The sequence below is a fragment of the Micropterus salmoides genome, unplaced genomic scaffold (assembly GCF_014851395.1).
Source record: "Micropterus salmoides isolate LMB-PRFRI ecotype aquatic unplaced genomic scaffold, ASM1485139v1 Ms_hic_scaffold_22, whole genome shotgun sequence".
Taxonomy (NCBI): domain Eukaryota; kingdom Metazoa; phylum Chordata; class Actinopteri; order Centrarchiformes; family Centrarchidae; genus Micropterus; species Micropterus salmoides.
Genome location: NW_024041373.1, coordinates 22,980,146 through 22,997,264, shown reverse-complemented (window position 1 = coordinate 22,997,264; position 17,119 = coordinate 22,980,146). Strand labels below are relative to the sequence as shown.

The 17,119-nt window shown below is 40.4% G+C and overlaps 2 protein-coding genes across 3 annotated transcripts in view; both read left to right on the top strand.

Annotated features, from left to right (window-relative positions):
* The first annotated feature begins 3,468 nt into the window (after positions 1-3,468).
* zgc:65997 (uncharacterized protein LOC794398 homolog) lies at positions 3,469-5,443 on the top strand. The gene is made up of 4 exons (XM_038738034.1): positions 3,469-3,816; positions 4,215-4,392; positions 4,637-4,731; positions 4,905-5,443. Exons 1-4 carry the CDS (start codon positions 3,490-3,492, stop codon positions 5,094-5,096), a joined length of 792 nt encoding a protein of 263 aa, XP_038593962.1. The 5' UTR covers positions 3,469-3,489; the 3' UTR covers positions 5,097-5,443.
* Positions 5,444-8,740: 3,297 nt separating this feature from the next.
* The window catches only part of pank1a (pantothenate kinase 1a), a 32,250-nt gene continuing 23,871 nt past the window's right edge, over positions 8,741-17,119 (top strand). The window contains exon 1 of one of the 2 annotated variants that reach the window (XM_038736842.1): positions 8,741-9,678. In XM_038736842.1, coding sequence (XP_038592770.1) covers positions 9,396-9,678 — 283 coding nt within the window. In that variant the 5' untranslated portion in view covers positions 8,741-9,395. Of the gene's footprint in view, positions 9,679-10,196; positions 10,433-17,119 lie in introns of those variants that run through there. The other variant, XM_038736843.1, reaches the window with a different exon arrangement.

Below are 17,119 nucleotides of genomic sequence, written 5' to 3'. Positions count from 1 at the left end.
TTGCATTACCGCCACCCAGAGCCCTTTAAAGAGAGAGAGCTCTTTAAAGGGCTCTGCCGCCACCTACTGTTTTAATCAGTTTCCCAGTGCGAAAAATATACAGTGTCCACACAAAGTACTCCTCATTCACACCATTGTCTATTCTACCCGCATTCCATTGTCTGAGTAGTTGCAAATCCTTCCCTCAGTATATTGTCTCTTCTCCCAATATGTCCACAATGTCCAAGTATCTGCTTGCGGCATCCAACACCATCTTAATCCTCTCTGATTGACTCTTTATTTTGACGGCACAATTTACAACCGTCCCTATAGTAAAAAAATAAAGAGTGTCTTCCTGCTGACTCTTAAACCCTCTCCCTGACCGTCTGTTCCCAGTAGGATATTCCCATCAGATTCCACTCCGGTCCACCTCACAGAGTTAATCATGCAGGCCTAACTTTTCTTTTTCAGCTTCATATAGTGCCATTTTTCTTCACCAAAATCAGAAAGAGCTTTATGGCCAAGTAGAATGTTACATGTACGAGGAATTTGCTATGGTGATTAGGTGCTAGACATAGACAAACATACAGTTGACATAAATAAATGTAATATATAAATATTAAATAAACAGATGCAAGATATATAAGAATAGTAGAACAATATCGCAGTTGTTTACGTGTGCATTACTTGTCCATTGTCAGGTGGAACTGGTTGTGTTATTTCCATTTGCAATGTCCTTTTTGCTAGTTTATCGGCACACACATCTTCTCTCACAGTTGTTGCTGACTGTGTGCATCCCACACCCTATCAGGTCTGACCTCTTCAACTCTCTGTAACCCAACAGTGGTTGCCACTATTTCTGCTGTATATACACAGAAAACTGGTCGGACAGCCTTTTGGAGATAGCGATTTTAAACTAAGGACATCCACACCGATTACCACATATTCTATGTATTTATTTATTTAAAATGGACAGTGCATATTATTGAACATATTTGCTTTTCAGCAATGTAAATATGCCAGAATTAGCCCAAAGGCTATTTTCCTTCTGTTGTCCCCGGCAGGTCACAAAGTCATAAGGTGAATAAAAACAACACAATAAAACAATTTGTTAAATATACAATACGACACAATATAAAAGACACTACAATGTTCTATCACGGTTATACAGATTAAAGTGCTATTGTATATGCAGTAAAGTGCAAATTAATGTACTAAAGTGCAGTGAAGTGCTGCTTGGGGGCCGGACAATTTGTTAGTTTTAACTATAGCCTACATATACACACACACACACACACACACACACACACACACACACCAACATGTATGAGTGCATACATACATACTCGCACTCACACACAAAGTGCAACAGAGTCGTAAACTTGATTTGTCTTGGGCCATCGTTTGAGATGAGTCTTTAATGTGGGGTAAGTGGGGCATTCCCTTACTGCAGCTGGTAAGTTATTGCAGATCTCAGTACCCTTAACTGACAATGCATTTTATCGGAATATTGTGCGTCTGTAAGGCACCACGCAGTCTCCTCTGGTGAAGGCCCTAGTTGCAGTTCTTCCGCCACCATTTGATTTCAGTTTAATGTATTCATTTAGTGAATAGTAGACCAGTTTGTAAAACAGTATTCAATATGAGAAAAGATCACTGAATGAAGAAACACTCTGACAGTAGAAGGTTTGTTCCTAAAACCATCTGTGTAGATTTTTAGATAATTGTGATAACTTTTCCTCAGGCACAGACTTGTTTTAACATTGATTGGCTATTATTGTTTCTTTTCCAGAATACACATGTCTATCTTTAATTCTAGGAAAAGCCCAAAGGGTTTGCTATTAACTGGTGTGGACTTGGTGAAGGCGTCCATTCCATATGCCCTCGCTTTTTCTTCCTTTGTCCACCCAAACCACCCCTTTGCTGCTGCTTCACATACTGTATAACCATAATCTATTGTTGACCTCATATTCGCCCTATGTCAATTATTGCCTGTTTATCTGCCCCCCAGCTGCATCAGGCCATGGCTCATAAAAGATTTATGACTTTTTTTTGCATTTTGCAGTGTTTCATTTACATACTCCATGTTTATTTGCTTTCTAGCCATAGACCCTGGAAATTAAATTCAGACAGCCTCTCCGCGGGCTGACCATATAGTGTTAGCTTCTTGTGCTTATTTATAAACATCATGTAACAAGACTTGCTTGTTGAGAACTTAAACCCCCACTCATGTGACCAATTCTCAACTACCTGTATTGCTTTTCCTATATTCTCTAACACAAATGGCACATATCTTCCCCTCATCCATATGGCTCCATCGTCTGCATATAGCGCTGGTTTGATACATACATCTAAATTTGTAAAGATGTGATGTACTGTGTACCATTTTCTTCTTCAAAATCCTTAATTACATCTGCTCCAACCTTGACACTTCATTTACTACCTGTAAAAATCCAATGATACATTCTACATGTAACACCCCTTGTGCCTATTTTGAGAACCAACCCTTCCCTCCACATGCCTTTATGATGTCAAATATACTGTTGCAATCAACTCGTTCATTTTTAGTGTCTTTTCCACTTCATTACTCTAACTAGAGCATCTTTTATCTAAAACTGGTCGGACAGCCTTTTGGAAATAGCTATTTAACACTCAGGGACATACACATCAATTACAACACACTCTATTTATTTATTTAAAATGGACAGTGCATATTATTGAATATATTTGCTTTTCAGCAATGTAAATATGCCAGAATTAGCCCAAAGGCTATTTTCCTTCTGTTGTCCCCGGCAGGTCACAAAGTCACAAGGTGAAAAACAACAACACAATAAAACAATTTATTAAATATACAATACGACAAATATAATAGATACTACAATCTTCTCTACAGGGTTATGAAGATTAAGGTGCTGATTAATTTCGCAACCCTCACCACCAGATGCCACTAAAACTTAAACACTGAACCTTTAAGTGGTTTACTAGAATCAGACTCTACAGGGGAAAAGGCTGATTGGTGGTCTAAAAACGTGAAGTGAAAGTTTGGAAAAATCAAGTTAAGTATATGAATCACACTCTATGTTTTCACCTAAAGTTTATGTATATTATTTATTGATATAATGTTTATTCTGCTAGCTGATTATTGTAGCTCTACAGCGCCACATCTGGCCAGTACACAGTATTGTGCAATGTTATGCAAACTCAAAGCAGACACGTGTTCCTTACTGTGCTTGTTGTGAAACATGTTGCCTTCAGGTTCTCCTTGTTAGCTTCTTGATTTAAAAGGTCTTTCATGTTCACATTATTATGATGAACAAATTTTCAGCGATGCTATAGACAACATTGAGGAAAGTCTATAAAATTCCTTGTAAAAGTCACTTGTTAGCATATTCCCTTGCTATCCTGCCCCGAGAAGATTTCAAGATTAGTCTTGAAAATTACGACGTTTCTTGTGGACCTGAAGGCAGCAAAACGCCTTCTCTCCGTCCGCAGTGACGTCATTTAACTGTCATGGCCGCTCCCATCGCGCTCATTCAAGGGGCCAGCAGAGGACTGGGGCTTCAATTCTGCAAACATATCTTGAAACAAAAAACTCCCGCTGTCGTTGTAGCGACATGTCGAAACCCTGATGGCGCGGCCGAGCTGCGGGGCCTGGCCGGCCACCACCCGGGCAGACTGACGGTCCTCAGGCTTGACGTGAACCGGGAGGAGGACATCCGCGGAGCTGCGGAGCGGGTGAAGGAGAGCTTCGGTCGGCTGGATCTGATGGTTAACTCTTCAGCGATGCTTCACCCCTCCGGAAAAGGAGAGACCAGCCTGAGGGATGTTTCTGCACAGGTAAAGCATTAAGACTGTCTGAGCTGCTGTCAGCATGAAAAGTACAATAAAAGTGAGTATGATTCTGTCTGCTGGGGTGTAGCCTACTAAATGTGCTTTAAATTACGTGTAGTTTAGATTAGTTTACTCTGTCAAATTAGTCATCTGAAACTGTCAGGTTTTGTAACGGCTCACAACAGTGATTCCCAAAGGGGTCCTTGGACTCTCCACAGGTCATTGTAGTGTCAGGGGGACTCCAAGGAATTCTGATCCCCTGTTACGAATCTGCTTTTAAAGTCGGCATAAAAACAATGGCCACACCCTAATTAATTCCACGGTCAAGACAGACCAAGTACCCTCCACATATGTTAACTGATTAAACCTCTGCTTAGTTTTGACTGACTTGTTTCCCCTTTCAGGGCATCATTTCCACCTTGACGACCAACACAGTGGGTCCCCTTGTCATGGCCAAGTATTTTGCCCCCCTCCTTCAGAAAGGTGGAGGTGGTTTTGGTCAACAGCCCGCAGAGAAAGCAAAGCAGCACAGCGGCATCATCGTCAACATCACGGCCAAGGTGGGATCCATTGGCGACAACAGTAGGTATTGTGTTGCAGGTGGTTCAGAAACCCAATTTTGTTTTGTTAAATATCTGTACACATCATGTAGACTATGCGTGGAGAGGGCATGTTGAAGGGAAAAAAATCATTCTAAGCCCTAATTACAAAATATATATTTCTCTTCTAACACCTGTAGTCATGTGTTCAGGCTAATGTAGGATGGTATGATTCATTTGTGTTCCTCTATATTTCCCTCTCTCGACCACTGCCCCCCTGCTTGCAGGTCTTGGTGGTTGGTACAGCTACAGAATGTCTAAAGCAGCTCTCAACATGGCTACCAGGAATCTGTCTATAGAGCTGGGTCGCAGTCGACCCAAGGTAGGTTTAAGTTGTTGCCATAAAATACCGTAAGCAAATGAGACGATAGTGGAGACAGTTGGTCAGCAGAGAAAGAGTGTTGGGAAATGGATGGATGATGCCTTTGTACGTGCATATAAACCAATGGCCATTGTGTTATAGAGAGTTGATGAATTTGTTTCTGATTTTTCCAGGTGGTTTGTGTGTCCTTACATCCAGGAACAGTCAACACAGACCTCTCCCGGCCATATCACAGGAATGTGCCAAAAGACAAGTTGTTCGGTCCCGATCACTCTGTGTACTGTCTGATGAGCATCATCGACACACTGAATATCGAAAAGACTGGCAAGGCGTACAGCTGGGACGGGACTGAACTTCCGTGGTAGAATAAATAAATGGACAAAGAGAGAAATTTATTTACTCACCTCTATTCTTGATGCTAAATCTCTCAGCACTGTCTAGATTGTGAAATAAGCATTTTACACTGTAAAGTGGAAGCCGGTGCTATACAGGAGGTTCCTGGTGGAGTCAGTCTTAAACTGCCAAAGACAAAGACTTTCCACTACCTGACAACCAGCCAAGTGTTTAAATAATTTTTAACGCTTATATTAATAATGCCATCACATAAAGGCCTTATTTGGCCTTAAGGTTTGATGCAATTGTAATACTAATGATTTCATGTAGCACACAGAGAGTAGATTTTGGTGGTGGAAATAAAATAATATCATATTAATCTTGAGGTTTTCTTGCAGTATCAATATCACCAAGTGGTTCATGTTAAAAGCGTAGTTTGACATTTTGGGAGATAACGCTTACTCACTTTCTCACCAAGAGTGAGATGAGAAGATTGATAACCACTCTCACATTTAGCCATTTAGTTTCGCTTCAGTTATTTTTAAAGAGCCCCAAATCATTACGGAAGTTATTTCATTGCACCTTTCAAACAGAGTAGAGTCTAGACCGTACGTTTATAATTCCCACCAATAATCCCAACAATTGCCACCATGAGCATGCACTTGGCAGCAAAAACAGTGGGAAGGGAAAAACTCCCTTTAACAGGCGGAAACCTCAAGCAGAACCTAGACTCAAGGTGGGCGGCCAACTGCCTCGACCGGTTTGGTTGAGAGATAAAGAGAGAAGGAGGAAAGAGAACACACAATGCAAGTTCCACAGAGAGATGTAAAGTAATGATAATAAAAAATAAGACTAAATATAGCCGCATATGTCAATGATTGAGGTCCAAACAGATTGCAAAAAAATGCTAAATTAATTTTTTTAGAGCAGAAGACAAGATGCAGATGGCTTGAGAGATTAAAATGTTGAATTTTGAATCTAGGCTGAGCCATTTGCAAGATAATTGCCAAAATGTAAACATGGTTGTTACGTCACCACCTTTAGGTCAATGAGTATCATTTCATGTTCCGGAGTAGTGGATGGAATTTGCAACCCATCTGCCAATTTTGGTGACTTTTGGTGTAATGGTTTTGGGGAAGGAGAAGAACAAGAAGTCCAATGGGTAACACTGGCATGTGCCAGCCTCCACCTGTCAGTGGATCACAGACTTCCTGACTGACAGGAGTCAGCAGGTGAGGCTGGGTAACATCACATCCAGCACCTGGACTATCAGCACTGGCGCCCTCCAGGGGTGTATGCTCTCCCCACTGCTCTTCTCCCTCTACATCAACGACTGCACCTCAGGAAACCCATCTGTCAAACTCCTGAAGTTCGCTGACAACACAACGGTCATCGGCCTCATCCGGGACGGTGACAAGTCGACCTACAGACGGGGGTTGATTAGCTGGCTCTCTGGTGCCGTCAGAACAACCTGGAGTTTACCACGCTCAAAACTGTGGAGATGACCTGGACTTCAGGAGAAGCCTCCCCACTCTGCCCCCCATCACCATACTCAACAGCTCTGTGTCTGCTGTGGAATCCTTCAGGTTTCTGGGTTCCACTATATCCCAGGACCTGAAGTGGGAGCCCAACACTGACACCATCGTCAAGAAGGCCCAGCAGAGGACGAACTTCCTGCGTCAGCTCAGGAAACTCAATCTGCCTAAGGACCTGCTGATCCAGGTATATACAGCCATCATCCAGTCTGTTCTCTGCACCTCCGTCACTGTCTGGTCTGGATCTGCCACCAAAAAGGACAAGACCAGACTACAATTTATTTATTCACCATTCTCTATTTCAGTGCTGTTCATACTATGTCATATTGTATACTGGTCTTATTTATTTTTTCCAGCATCCTTTGCACTATGTTCCATCACACTGTGTACATGTGTACATGTATGTGTATGTGTACCTGTATATCATATCCACCTTCAACATGTACATAATGAGAATAATAGTTTACTCTTGCATCCTTTGCACTCTGATCACTGCACTATTTGACAATATGTCTACATTGTTTTGTTCATAGTGTGTATGTTAGTGTTGTCTATACTGTAGTTTGTGTCTGATTTTATTTTATTATTATTTTATTATTGTGTAATGGTATTATTGTATAAGTAAGCACATCGTGAGCAATGTACAATCCTGAGTCAAATTCCTCGTATGTGTACACATATCTGGCAATAAAGCTGATTCTGATTCTGATTTATTATCGCAGTGCGGTGATGTGGCAAACATATTCGATCAGTTACAGTGGATCTTTAATGTTTCCCAATTGGTTTTGGTTTTGAATTTTTCCCCCTTGGTATGAAACAGGGTATAGCATTTACACCTCACATCCTCAGTCACAATACTGAGAAAAAAACAAATTTACAAGTTATCTTTGGATAACAGAGGTCATGCAGAGCTGCATTTCACTCTTGGAATGTTGGCTAAAATTATCTTTTGTTTAACAAAATACAATAAATTAAATTTCTGAAACCATGAAATAGATATTTGTTCTTGTAATCGGGTGGTTTCAGAAGCAATTGGCTGCGTATGACTGAACTCAATCCTGTTATGGGATTTTTATACATTGACCTGATTCTTACCAAGTCTAGGTAACCAGACTACATTAAACAACCATATGGAGAAGAAAGTTAAATATTTGTAATTTCATAAAGAAGACAGACTTTTACCGTACCTTTAGGAGGCAGCCCCGTTATTGAATTATACTGCTTTTGGTAGAGCACAGTTTTAACCAGAAGATGGCAGCATTTCAGGACTCCATTAGTGCTCTTTGGTATCCTCAATCTTCAAGTGCATGGCTTTCTCTTAAATGAGTTACTGAAATCACTGCATTTGTTTATTTACTGTAATAATTGGTGGTGTTACGTCAAAACATTACGGTATATTTGTACTTTTCATGCTATTTTTAATTTTAAGGCCATATTTCTTATGGTCTCACTATCATAATAACTGCAATTGTGTGTCACTTCATAGCTTAACCTATGCTGTGGTTCTCAAACTGGGGGGACAGATATAAATCAGGAATGGATTGCCAAAAAATAAAAGAAATGTCTTATCCAAACGAAGGTTGAGGACGTCCAGTTGCCCTTGACCTCAACCTTCCTTGGATAACTGTGACCTGGATGACTGAGAACCTTCACAGACAAAGGAACATTTTATCTTTGTAATGGTTCTATTGATTGTTTTCCTTTATCAAGCCGAGATTGTTATTTGACCTTTGTATCTTGACTGAACTGTGGTTGCTGTTTAATGCTCTGTCTGATTTCAGGTCTTTTAAATAACATCATCTAGAGTCTCCTAATCTCAGTGTGAAGGCTACCCCTTATATGAAGGACTAGCCCATTTCTTTGCTGTTATTATATTTTATTTCCTTCAACGTCTAATAGTGGTCAAGATGTCTGAAGGGAGACCTGTTCATAGACATCCCAGATTATTCTATAGACAAATCAGATATAACAATTAACAGGATTTTAAAAAAGGCTTGTTATCAGAGGCTATTCCTCTGATTATTTCATGGATTTCTAGTGAAATGTCTTTAATTGGCTGTGCTTTTACAGACAGCAAGGGTTACTGCAGTTCATTTTCGTGACTGACATATTGACTGGCAGCTTTGTGCGCACATCATGCGTGGAGAGGACCGCGGGGAATGAGGATGACAGCGAACAGCGACTTATATAAATTAAGCGCACACAGCCGCGGTTGTGTGCAGTTTGGTTGTGTTGAGACTTTAATATTCCGGTTCATTGTAGTAGTCCTACTCTAAGCGGCACACGACGAGTCCTTTCTTGCATTTCTTTGTGTTTAAGTGCATAATGGCAGTGTGATTTTACTGCTCTCTTAGAGAGAAAACCGGTCGGAGGAGGTGAACGGGTTCGGGCCTCGACTGGAGGAACTGGTATGACGTCGCCGTCCACCAACACATTAATACACCGGCTGCTGCTGCTGCGCCTGCCAGAATCTCAATGTGGGAAATGACCGCGAGTGACCTCAAAGGAAACACTGTATTTTAGCGACTGTGCGCACTCCCATTTTAGACTACATTGAATTAACATTTTATGTCAATTTTTATTTTGATATTTAAGGGTAGAAAACGTTACATTAGGGGAAAGTATCAGGTATACTGGTCGCGCTACTGTCTCACGAGCTTGCAAGCAGCGGGGCTACGATTAGCTAGCTAAGCTAAAGTAGTCCGGTTTCTCATCGCTAGCGGCCGTGGGGTTTTTACCGTATTTTCCTCCTGCAGATGCTAAGCTAAGCTAGGCTAGGCTAGGCTAGCTGCTGCCATGGATAAAGCCAAGTCAATGATGGACTCGAACGGAGCGTCGGGAGCCTTTCATGTCAACAGCGGGCCGAGCCAGAGGGGGTTTCACAGCCCCATCGCTGTGGTCGCTAACGGCAGCTGTTGCAGCAGCAGCAGCAGCAGTAATGCATTCGGCTCGAGCAGCGGAGCCAACAGCAGCACTTTTGAGAGCATGCATCATCTGCACGATGGGGAGTGCAACGGGTCCCCGGCCAAGAGGTGCAGGCTACGGCGGAGGACGGAGTCGGTGAGACGGAGCAGACCCCGTAAGTGCCAACCAGCTTTTTTTGGGGGGGGGGCGAGTTGGGGAGCAAGTTCGTCAGCGAACGTTACAGTGTGTACGCTGTGTGACATTTTCTTTCCGATTTGTGTGATAAGTACATCTGCAACCTCCACTGTGCAATACCGATCAGCTGGGGTTTGCGCAACCATACAGTGTTGCAATGAGAGAGAGCAATCTCCTCTCTCCCTTGACTGTTTCTTTTCGTAACTGCTATGATAATTTCGTGGTTAATGTGTTTTTCATATCAATATATTATGATACAATCATATGTAAGTGTCTCAGGCAAATCTGTCCAATCCACAAGTATGCCGTCGTCCGGGAGACCCCCTCTTGTTTGGGTGAACCCTCAGGTTGCATTTGGTGCGCTGTGATTGGTCAGGTCCCGGTGGTGAAAAAGCTCCTGATAAGTGGGCTTGGTTTGCCTCAGCCAATCAGCACCCGACTCTTGTCTTCAGAAGGCAGGGTTGAATGGGTCGGGACCCCGCCCCCGTATTTACCGAGTATTTCGGGTGATGGGAGTGAAGATAATCCAGGAAAACATGCAGTTTTTACGCAGAATGTGAAAAAGTGTCGTTTTCTTCGCTGTGTTAAGTCTTATAAAACACCCAAGACTGACCGAGGCCTTCTAAGCGTTCCTCCTACCAGCTTGTATAATATCATTTTTAATTGTTTTTTTTATGCACCTGTGAGCTGATATTTTACCTCCAATATGAAGCTTATAAGTGAAAAGAAACCCGGTAAGTGTGAGTTGGTTTGTTTCTCATTGTATTGAGAAGGTATTAAAACAACTAAAATCTCTTTACTCATGTTTTTCTTGAAGTGAGGTTAAGTCTTTAAGTGTTTTGTCCTTTTATAATTTGGTTTTAGGCTAGATAAAAAAACAAATCGGTCTCTTCCTGAATTTGTTATCTTCATTAATGAATGTTTCAGACATGACAATGTTGGACTTTTAAAACACAATTTAAAAACAAATGCTGTTTAAAGTCATACTTTTGCAGGCAGCTGTTTGCTTTACACCGCAGGGCATTTCAGCCTAACTTCCTCACAGCTCCTTTACAGGGCTATTAAGGGAGAGCCTTTAGGGGTTTGTTGTGGCCGAGTGTAGCTGTCATGGTAGAACTTGTTATCGTTTTTAGAAATATTTGCAGAGAGACCAGATGCAAGTTTAAGGGGCCTTGTGGCGAAGGCGTCTCCTTAGCGTTCCCTACATCTATGTGTTAGGGAGAGACAGAGAGAAAGATGGGATGAGACACGGATGAGAAAGGGCAGGGGCATCATTATTGGTTTCTGCATTCAAGGAAAGCTCTGTCACCTGTGAAAAACCTGCATGTTACAGCATTAATCAATTATGGCTGGTCAATAGCTAAATATGAGCTTTTAATGACGTAATTCTTTTAGATATTGTGGCTAATCATTGTAATGTCAACTCGTAACTGGTTAACTTTCTACCAAAACATGTCGCAGTTATTCATTTATTATGCAGCTACAAGGGTTTGTGAGCATTTATTGGATTTTACTGGAGGTCTCCTCTTTCTATAATTTGGTTAAGTGTTTGTTTACCACTGGCACACACTTTGGGTCTTACAGGTCAGGTACAGGTACCTGTCAGACCAGTTAACTGCATCTTTTTCTTGCTGTTCTGCTTTAACAGATGGTAACTTTTGTAAATATGATGACCAGCACATAAGTTCTCACAGTTTTCACAGATGCTCTTGTTAAAGCACCAAAAAGTACCATTTCTGTTCTTGTCCCCTTAATTAGTGGACCCACAGAACTCAGCCTGTAAAAATGTGCAGCCTGTTGAGTAGTACAGAGCAACATTAAAATCTGTAGTTTGCAGTGGAAATGCATTTAATGTTAAGTTAAACACCGACTGTCTCCTTTCACTAGAATATGAAAGATGAGTAGATTTTCTATCAGTGGTTTATTCTTTAAAAAGAAATAGCCAACACAACAATGTAAAACAGAATCAACATGTGCTAAAATGTAAAATAACGTATTTGGGGGGTTGAAGACTGTAAATATAGGCTACAGTTTGTACTCCGGACTCTGTGAGTGAGATGAGATATTTTCTAAGTTGCTCTGAAGTGATGAAAAGGTAAATAAACCAGTCAGTAAACAGGAAAATCGTCATGAGAAAACGCCATCATGCACAAAATTGACACTCTTTTCATCAAGCTTAATGTGGTTTGTACTGGTGTGATTATGAATGGACAAACTGAAATTACTGAAGACGTGTGACATTGCAATTGAATAGACAGCTGGTAATGCGTTGTTTTTTTTGCTGTGATGCTTAGTGGCCTGAGAAAGAAAGGCCCTACACCAGAATTGGCCTGGATTGCATAATTAAGGGAACATCTCAGTAAACTTTGAAATGTCCGGTCAGATCCTCTGCTTTATGGTTGTGTTATCCTTGGATGGAGGCCAGCCGTCCTGATAAACCTGGATAACTCTCTAAGCTTTTCCCCACTGAGAGCCGACCCTGGAATGTATTCCCCTCCGGGATGTGATTTTTCACTTTTGTCCTCAGATTTTGTTTTACCCCGGGTTTAAGGTGGTTTAGGATTGGGGGTTACTTTTGCGTAACACTGCCTGCAGTACCCCCTGTTTACTCCAGAAGAAACTTGGCAGCAATTTTCATTGACTGTCTCCTTGAACAGAATTGCCTTTATTTGAACCAACAGGCTTATTCTCCAGCTCCGTCACATGACAGGGCTAAGTTTCTTTTTGTACTTCATATCTATTTTTAACTTGTTCAAGTTAACATTCCAATTAAAACATTGAGATGAGATTTTGTCACCTGTTTTTATACAATTAATTTACCCAGACAGTAAATACTTTATCATTTCATGGTCAACCTAAAAAAAAAACAACACTTACACTAATTGTATTAGGTCATTTGAGTAAATGTGCAGTGTTTCAATACAGCAAAAGTCACTGGTTGTAAACCATAGAGATCATGTACTAATTAACTGAGTACAGCATTAGTTGCTGAAGTGTGTTTTTATGTCATGTTCAATGCAGAATACATTTTGTGTGTGCATTTCTATGACCATTTGTGTCATACCTTAATCACCCTGTTTAACCAGAACTGGTTTGTGGACATTTTGGCTGTAAAAATGTCATACTTTATGTGGTCTTAGGGGTGTGTTCAGTAGTGAGCAGAATAGTGAGCTGTCAAGTTGAGCTTGGCTGCTCAGCACCGGGAAGTCAAGTGATAACAGTGGAAGAAAATGTTGTAGACCTCTGCTTGTGTGTCTAATGTGACAAATGGCTTTGAAGGACACGTGTTGCACCTAAGGTTGGTCGTACCATGAAAATCTCATACCGTTGTAACAAAGACACACACAGAAACATCATTGGAAAGAATACAATTCAGATTTTATCATTGTGACACAGCAGTGTTTTACATACGGCATTAGCAGCAGTATCAACAGCTCTAATATGTTTTATTTGCAAGGCCAACAGATGTCTCAGTTTTCAACTTTAGTGTTGAAATTCACATTTTGTCACAGATAACAGGGTGGGGCAGTAAGAAAGGGGAAAAACGATAGGGAGAAATGTCATTGTGACACAACTGTTAGGACTAGGCTTTGTCTGTCGTTACAGGTGGTATTTGTAGGGTGGAGGCTGGAGTGGTAGTGCTATTGAGTGACAGAAAAGTCGGCAGGTTTTGGTCAACAGTTACAGCCTGAGAGTGCGCACGTGTGTTAATTTAGTAATAGAGTAACTCCCATAAAAAGATTGTCTAAAAGGTCAAGCGAATGTTCTACCACTGCATGTTGCAGATGGCATGAACAGAGATTGCTAACAAGTTTCAGTAAGGGTGTAGGTGATGATGAAAGAGAGGGGGGGGGTGCGTAAGTAAGAGAGCATGTAAATCAAAATGAGGGGAATTGTTCCATTTATGGCACACCTGAAACTCCTCCTCCTATCTGAAACTGTGCACAATTATAAATCTCTTAAGTATTTTTTTTAGACTTCTGTCCCCATGTTCTGTCTTTCTCTTCGATTGGATGTTATTTTAGTAGGAAATATAGCAGCCAATTTGTTTTGCCAGAGATAAAAATCCCATTCCCTAAAGCTCAGTGATCTGCATGTTAACCATATGCAGTCTATGATGTTAACTTGTAGGCTGAGACTCTTTCAGATAAAGCCTTTATTATTAGTAATGGGTAGTGTTGTAGTCTAGACCGCCCTAACCGAGACCAAGTCAAGACCAAGACCAGAGTTTATCGAGACTGAGACAAAACCAAGACTTTTAGGGGCTGAGACCAAGTCGAGACCAAGACCGAGGGAGGGCGAGACCGAGTGAAGACCAAAACCAGTTCCCCACATTACATGACACACAATAAAATGTGTAACGAGATCACAAGTACTTCTCAAGTAGATCTGAAAGATCCACATTCCCATTAAAACACCCACATACAAACACTGAAATCAGAAATCATGTAAGCATCTCCATCGCGGGGAGGGGTGACATGGGAATTTTTAATTAGGATTATTGGTTGCATCTGAAGCAATACGTTTTACATCCAATCAAAGTCAGGATGTTATCAGACAATGCACAAGCAATTTATTCAGTCCTCAATGACCGAGACACGACTGAGTACAAATGCAGTCGAGTCTGAGATGAGACCAAGACCTTTAAAAAGTGATCTTAAGACCGGTCTCGAGACAGCAGGTTGGACAAAACAAGCATTTTGATTAAATCACCTTGGGCTTTAGGGAATTATGATGGCCATTAAAAAATATAGCTCAAACCTTTTATGAATTCCTCGTGAAAATAATTGGCAGGTTAATCTATAAGAAAATAATGGTATAATAATCGTTGCAGCTCCAATTTGCTATCGCACAAAACAAAGGACAGCAGCAAATACTCAAAATGATGAACCTTGACCAAGGGAATAATGCCATATCTGCTGGAAAAATCACTAAAATAGAAATATTTACCAATTCATTTTCTGTCAATTGACTAATCCATTAATCAACTAATCATATCAGGTCTACTGTTTTAACTATAATAATAAAAGCAGAAGAAGTGGAGGTATTGATAGCTATAGTAGTGTGAGTAGTAGTTATAGTAGCATTGTCATAATAATCATATGTTAATTAAGTTAAAGGGATGCAGAGAGAAGCTGATGGACACTAATAGTGAAACACTGAATCAGTGTTGAGAGCAACAGAGGACAAAACATCCTGTTATGTTTGTAATGAGTGTATGTTATTGTATTCATTGTAATACACAGTGTTCAGCTGCCCACCTATTTCTTGTCTTATCAGACAAGGGTGCTATGCAGCTGTGCTCTCTAGGCAGTGTAGTCACACACACACACACACACACACACACACACACACACACACACACACACACACACACACAGACTGGGTGAGTTTTCAGCCGATTTAACTACAGGAATCTTGCCAACTGTTGCCCCGTCTCCCGTGACAAATTGTGTACAAGGGGTAAACTCCACATCACCTAACAAACTGAAACGCAAGATAAATCCTGCAATTGTGACGCACCGTGGGTTTAAACTTTTCGGAACAGTGAACCAGGCTCGTTTTCTGTGGGACTCTCGGGCCAAACAAAGCGGATTATTAGGCGGACATTTGAATAACCAAAGCGCAATTCCTAAAAGTGAACAACTACAAAATCTTGTATACTAATCAAATTTGCTTCTCTGAGACATGATTGCATGAAAACTCTCCAGCTGACGCATTAAAAGTGAACCTCAATAATATGTTTAGACAAGACAGAGCTATTGGTCGGGGTGTCGAGCTGTGTTATTTTATGTTGAGCACAATATAAGTTGTAAGCAAATCCAAAGGTCTTGTGTTAATGACTGATTAATGTATTAAATTAACTTTCTCAGCCCAAATTCCATTCACTGTGAGTATAATATATAGACCACAATCTACAAAAAATGTGTTTTATGATAATCTGAACATCCTTCTTAAAGAGTTTGATACTAACAATGAGATCATTTAATTAGGACATTTTAATATAAACTGTAACGATAAAGCTAAAAAAGGAAAGCGCTAAAATGTGTAACGAGTAATTTTGATATTCAACAGGTTGTTGAAGGACAGACTAGAATGACCAGTTCCTCAAATTCATTGATCTGGTTTTTCCTAACAGGCCAGAAAGAATTTGAAAGAAGAAATCATATAATCTGGTTACAGGTTTATCTGACCACAATATAATTTATATTTTAAGAAAACTTACAAAACGGAGAATTAATTTATCAGCAAACATTAATCTAGAACATTATAAAGTTCCTAATGGACAATTAAGTAATCTTGAAAATGCAATTTAAAAAAATAAAATGGAATGAGAACCTTGAAAATAAAAATGTAGATGATAACTGTAATAGATTGATGTGTGAACTTCAAAGAACTATACAGTTTTTTTTGAGGGAAGTGAAATACAAACCAGGCCAAAGAAATTATCTACCATGGTTTAATGAAAACATAACGTCACTCATGAAACAAAGGGACCAGCAGCCTGTTGCACCAGCGATACGTAAGTTCTACCTTAAGTCATGGTGCAAAGTCCACACTAAACAATATGTTGAAACTAGTTAGTTTGAGACTTAAGCTGTGTTGATGTTTGGTTGCACCACCGAGACGTAAGGTCCATCTTAGCTACTCTGGCGTAAAGTCCATACTAATCAAAACAGTGTCGCAGAAAATGACGATTACACATCCCATGGCCAATCAGTGAACAGCACTGTTCTTAACAGAGTTTATTACGACACGATTTTGTCATCTGTTTGTCTCTCTCTCTCAACATTTTGCAATACTGAAGAAGCTAATGGCTAAAAATAGCAACAAAACACCAACAAAAAGGTGCGTATACAAGGACAAATAATTATGATTAGGTGATAACTATGAAACCTTAATCTACAGCTAGTGTCACAGTGACATCGAGTGGTAAAACCTTTAACAACTACATAGATGTAATTTAACGGTGCCCATAACGAACGGTAAAGTATAACGGGCAGATGAAATTGTAACATTATAACTTATATACGCGTTCATTTCATACCTTCATAACTTAACCAGTCTGTGATCTGCATTTTGCTTCATTAACCGAAATGAGCTGTCATCCAGGCTGTGCGTGCTCGGTTACGCAGAAGAGCCCGGTATAATTTGCTCCTCCTGATCCCACCTTTCAAAACAATGCGCCATGACAACCACTTGACTATTTTATGGAGGACTTTACACCTATTAAGGACTAGGTGTAAGATTTAAGTTGTAACTTATGTCTACATTGGATGTATATGAGTTGGTGCAAACGCAAAATGTTAGTAGCATGTAAACTCAGACTTAAGTTAGAAATTACATTCAAACTAGGCTAAATTTGAACTTCCACATAGTTGGTGCAACCAAGTGCTGGCTCTTAAGATGGCTCTCAGGAA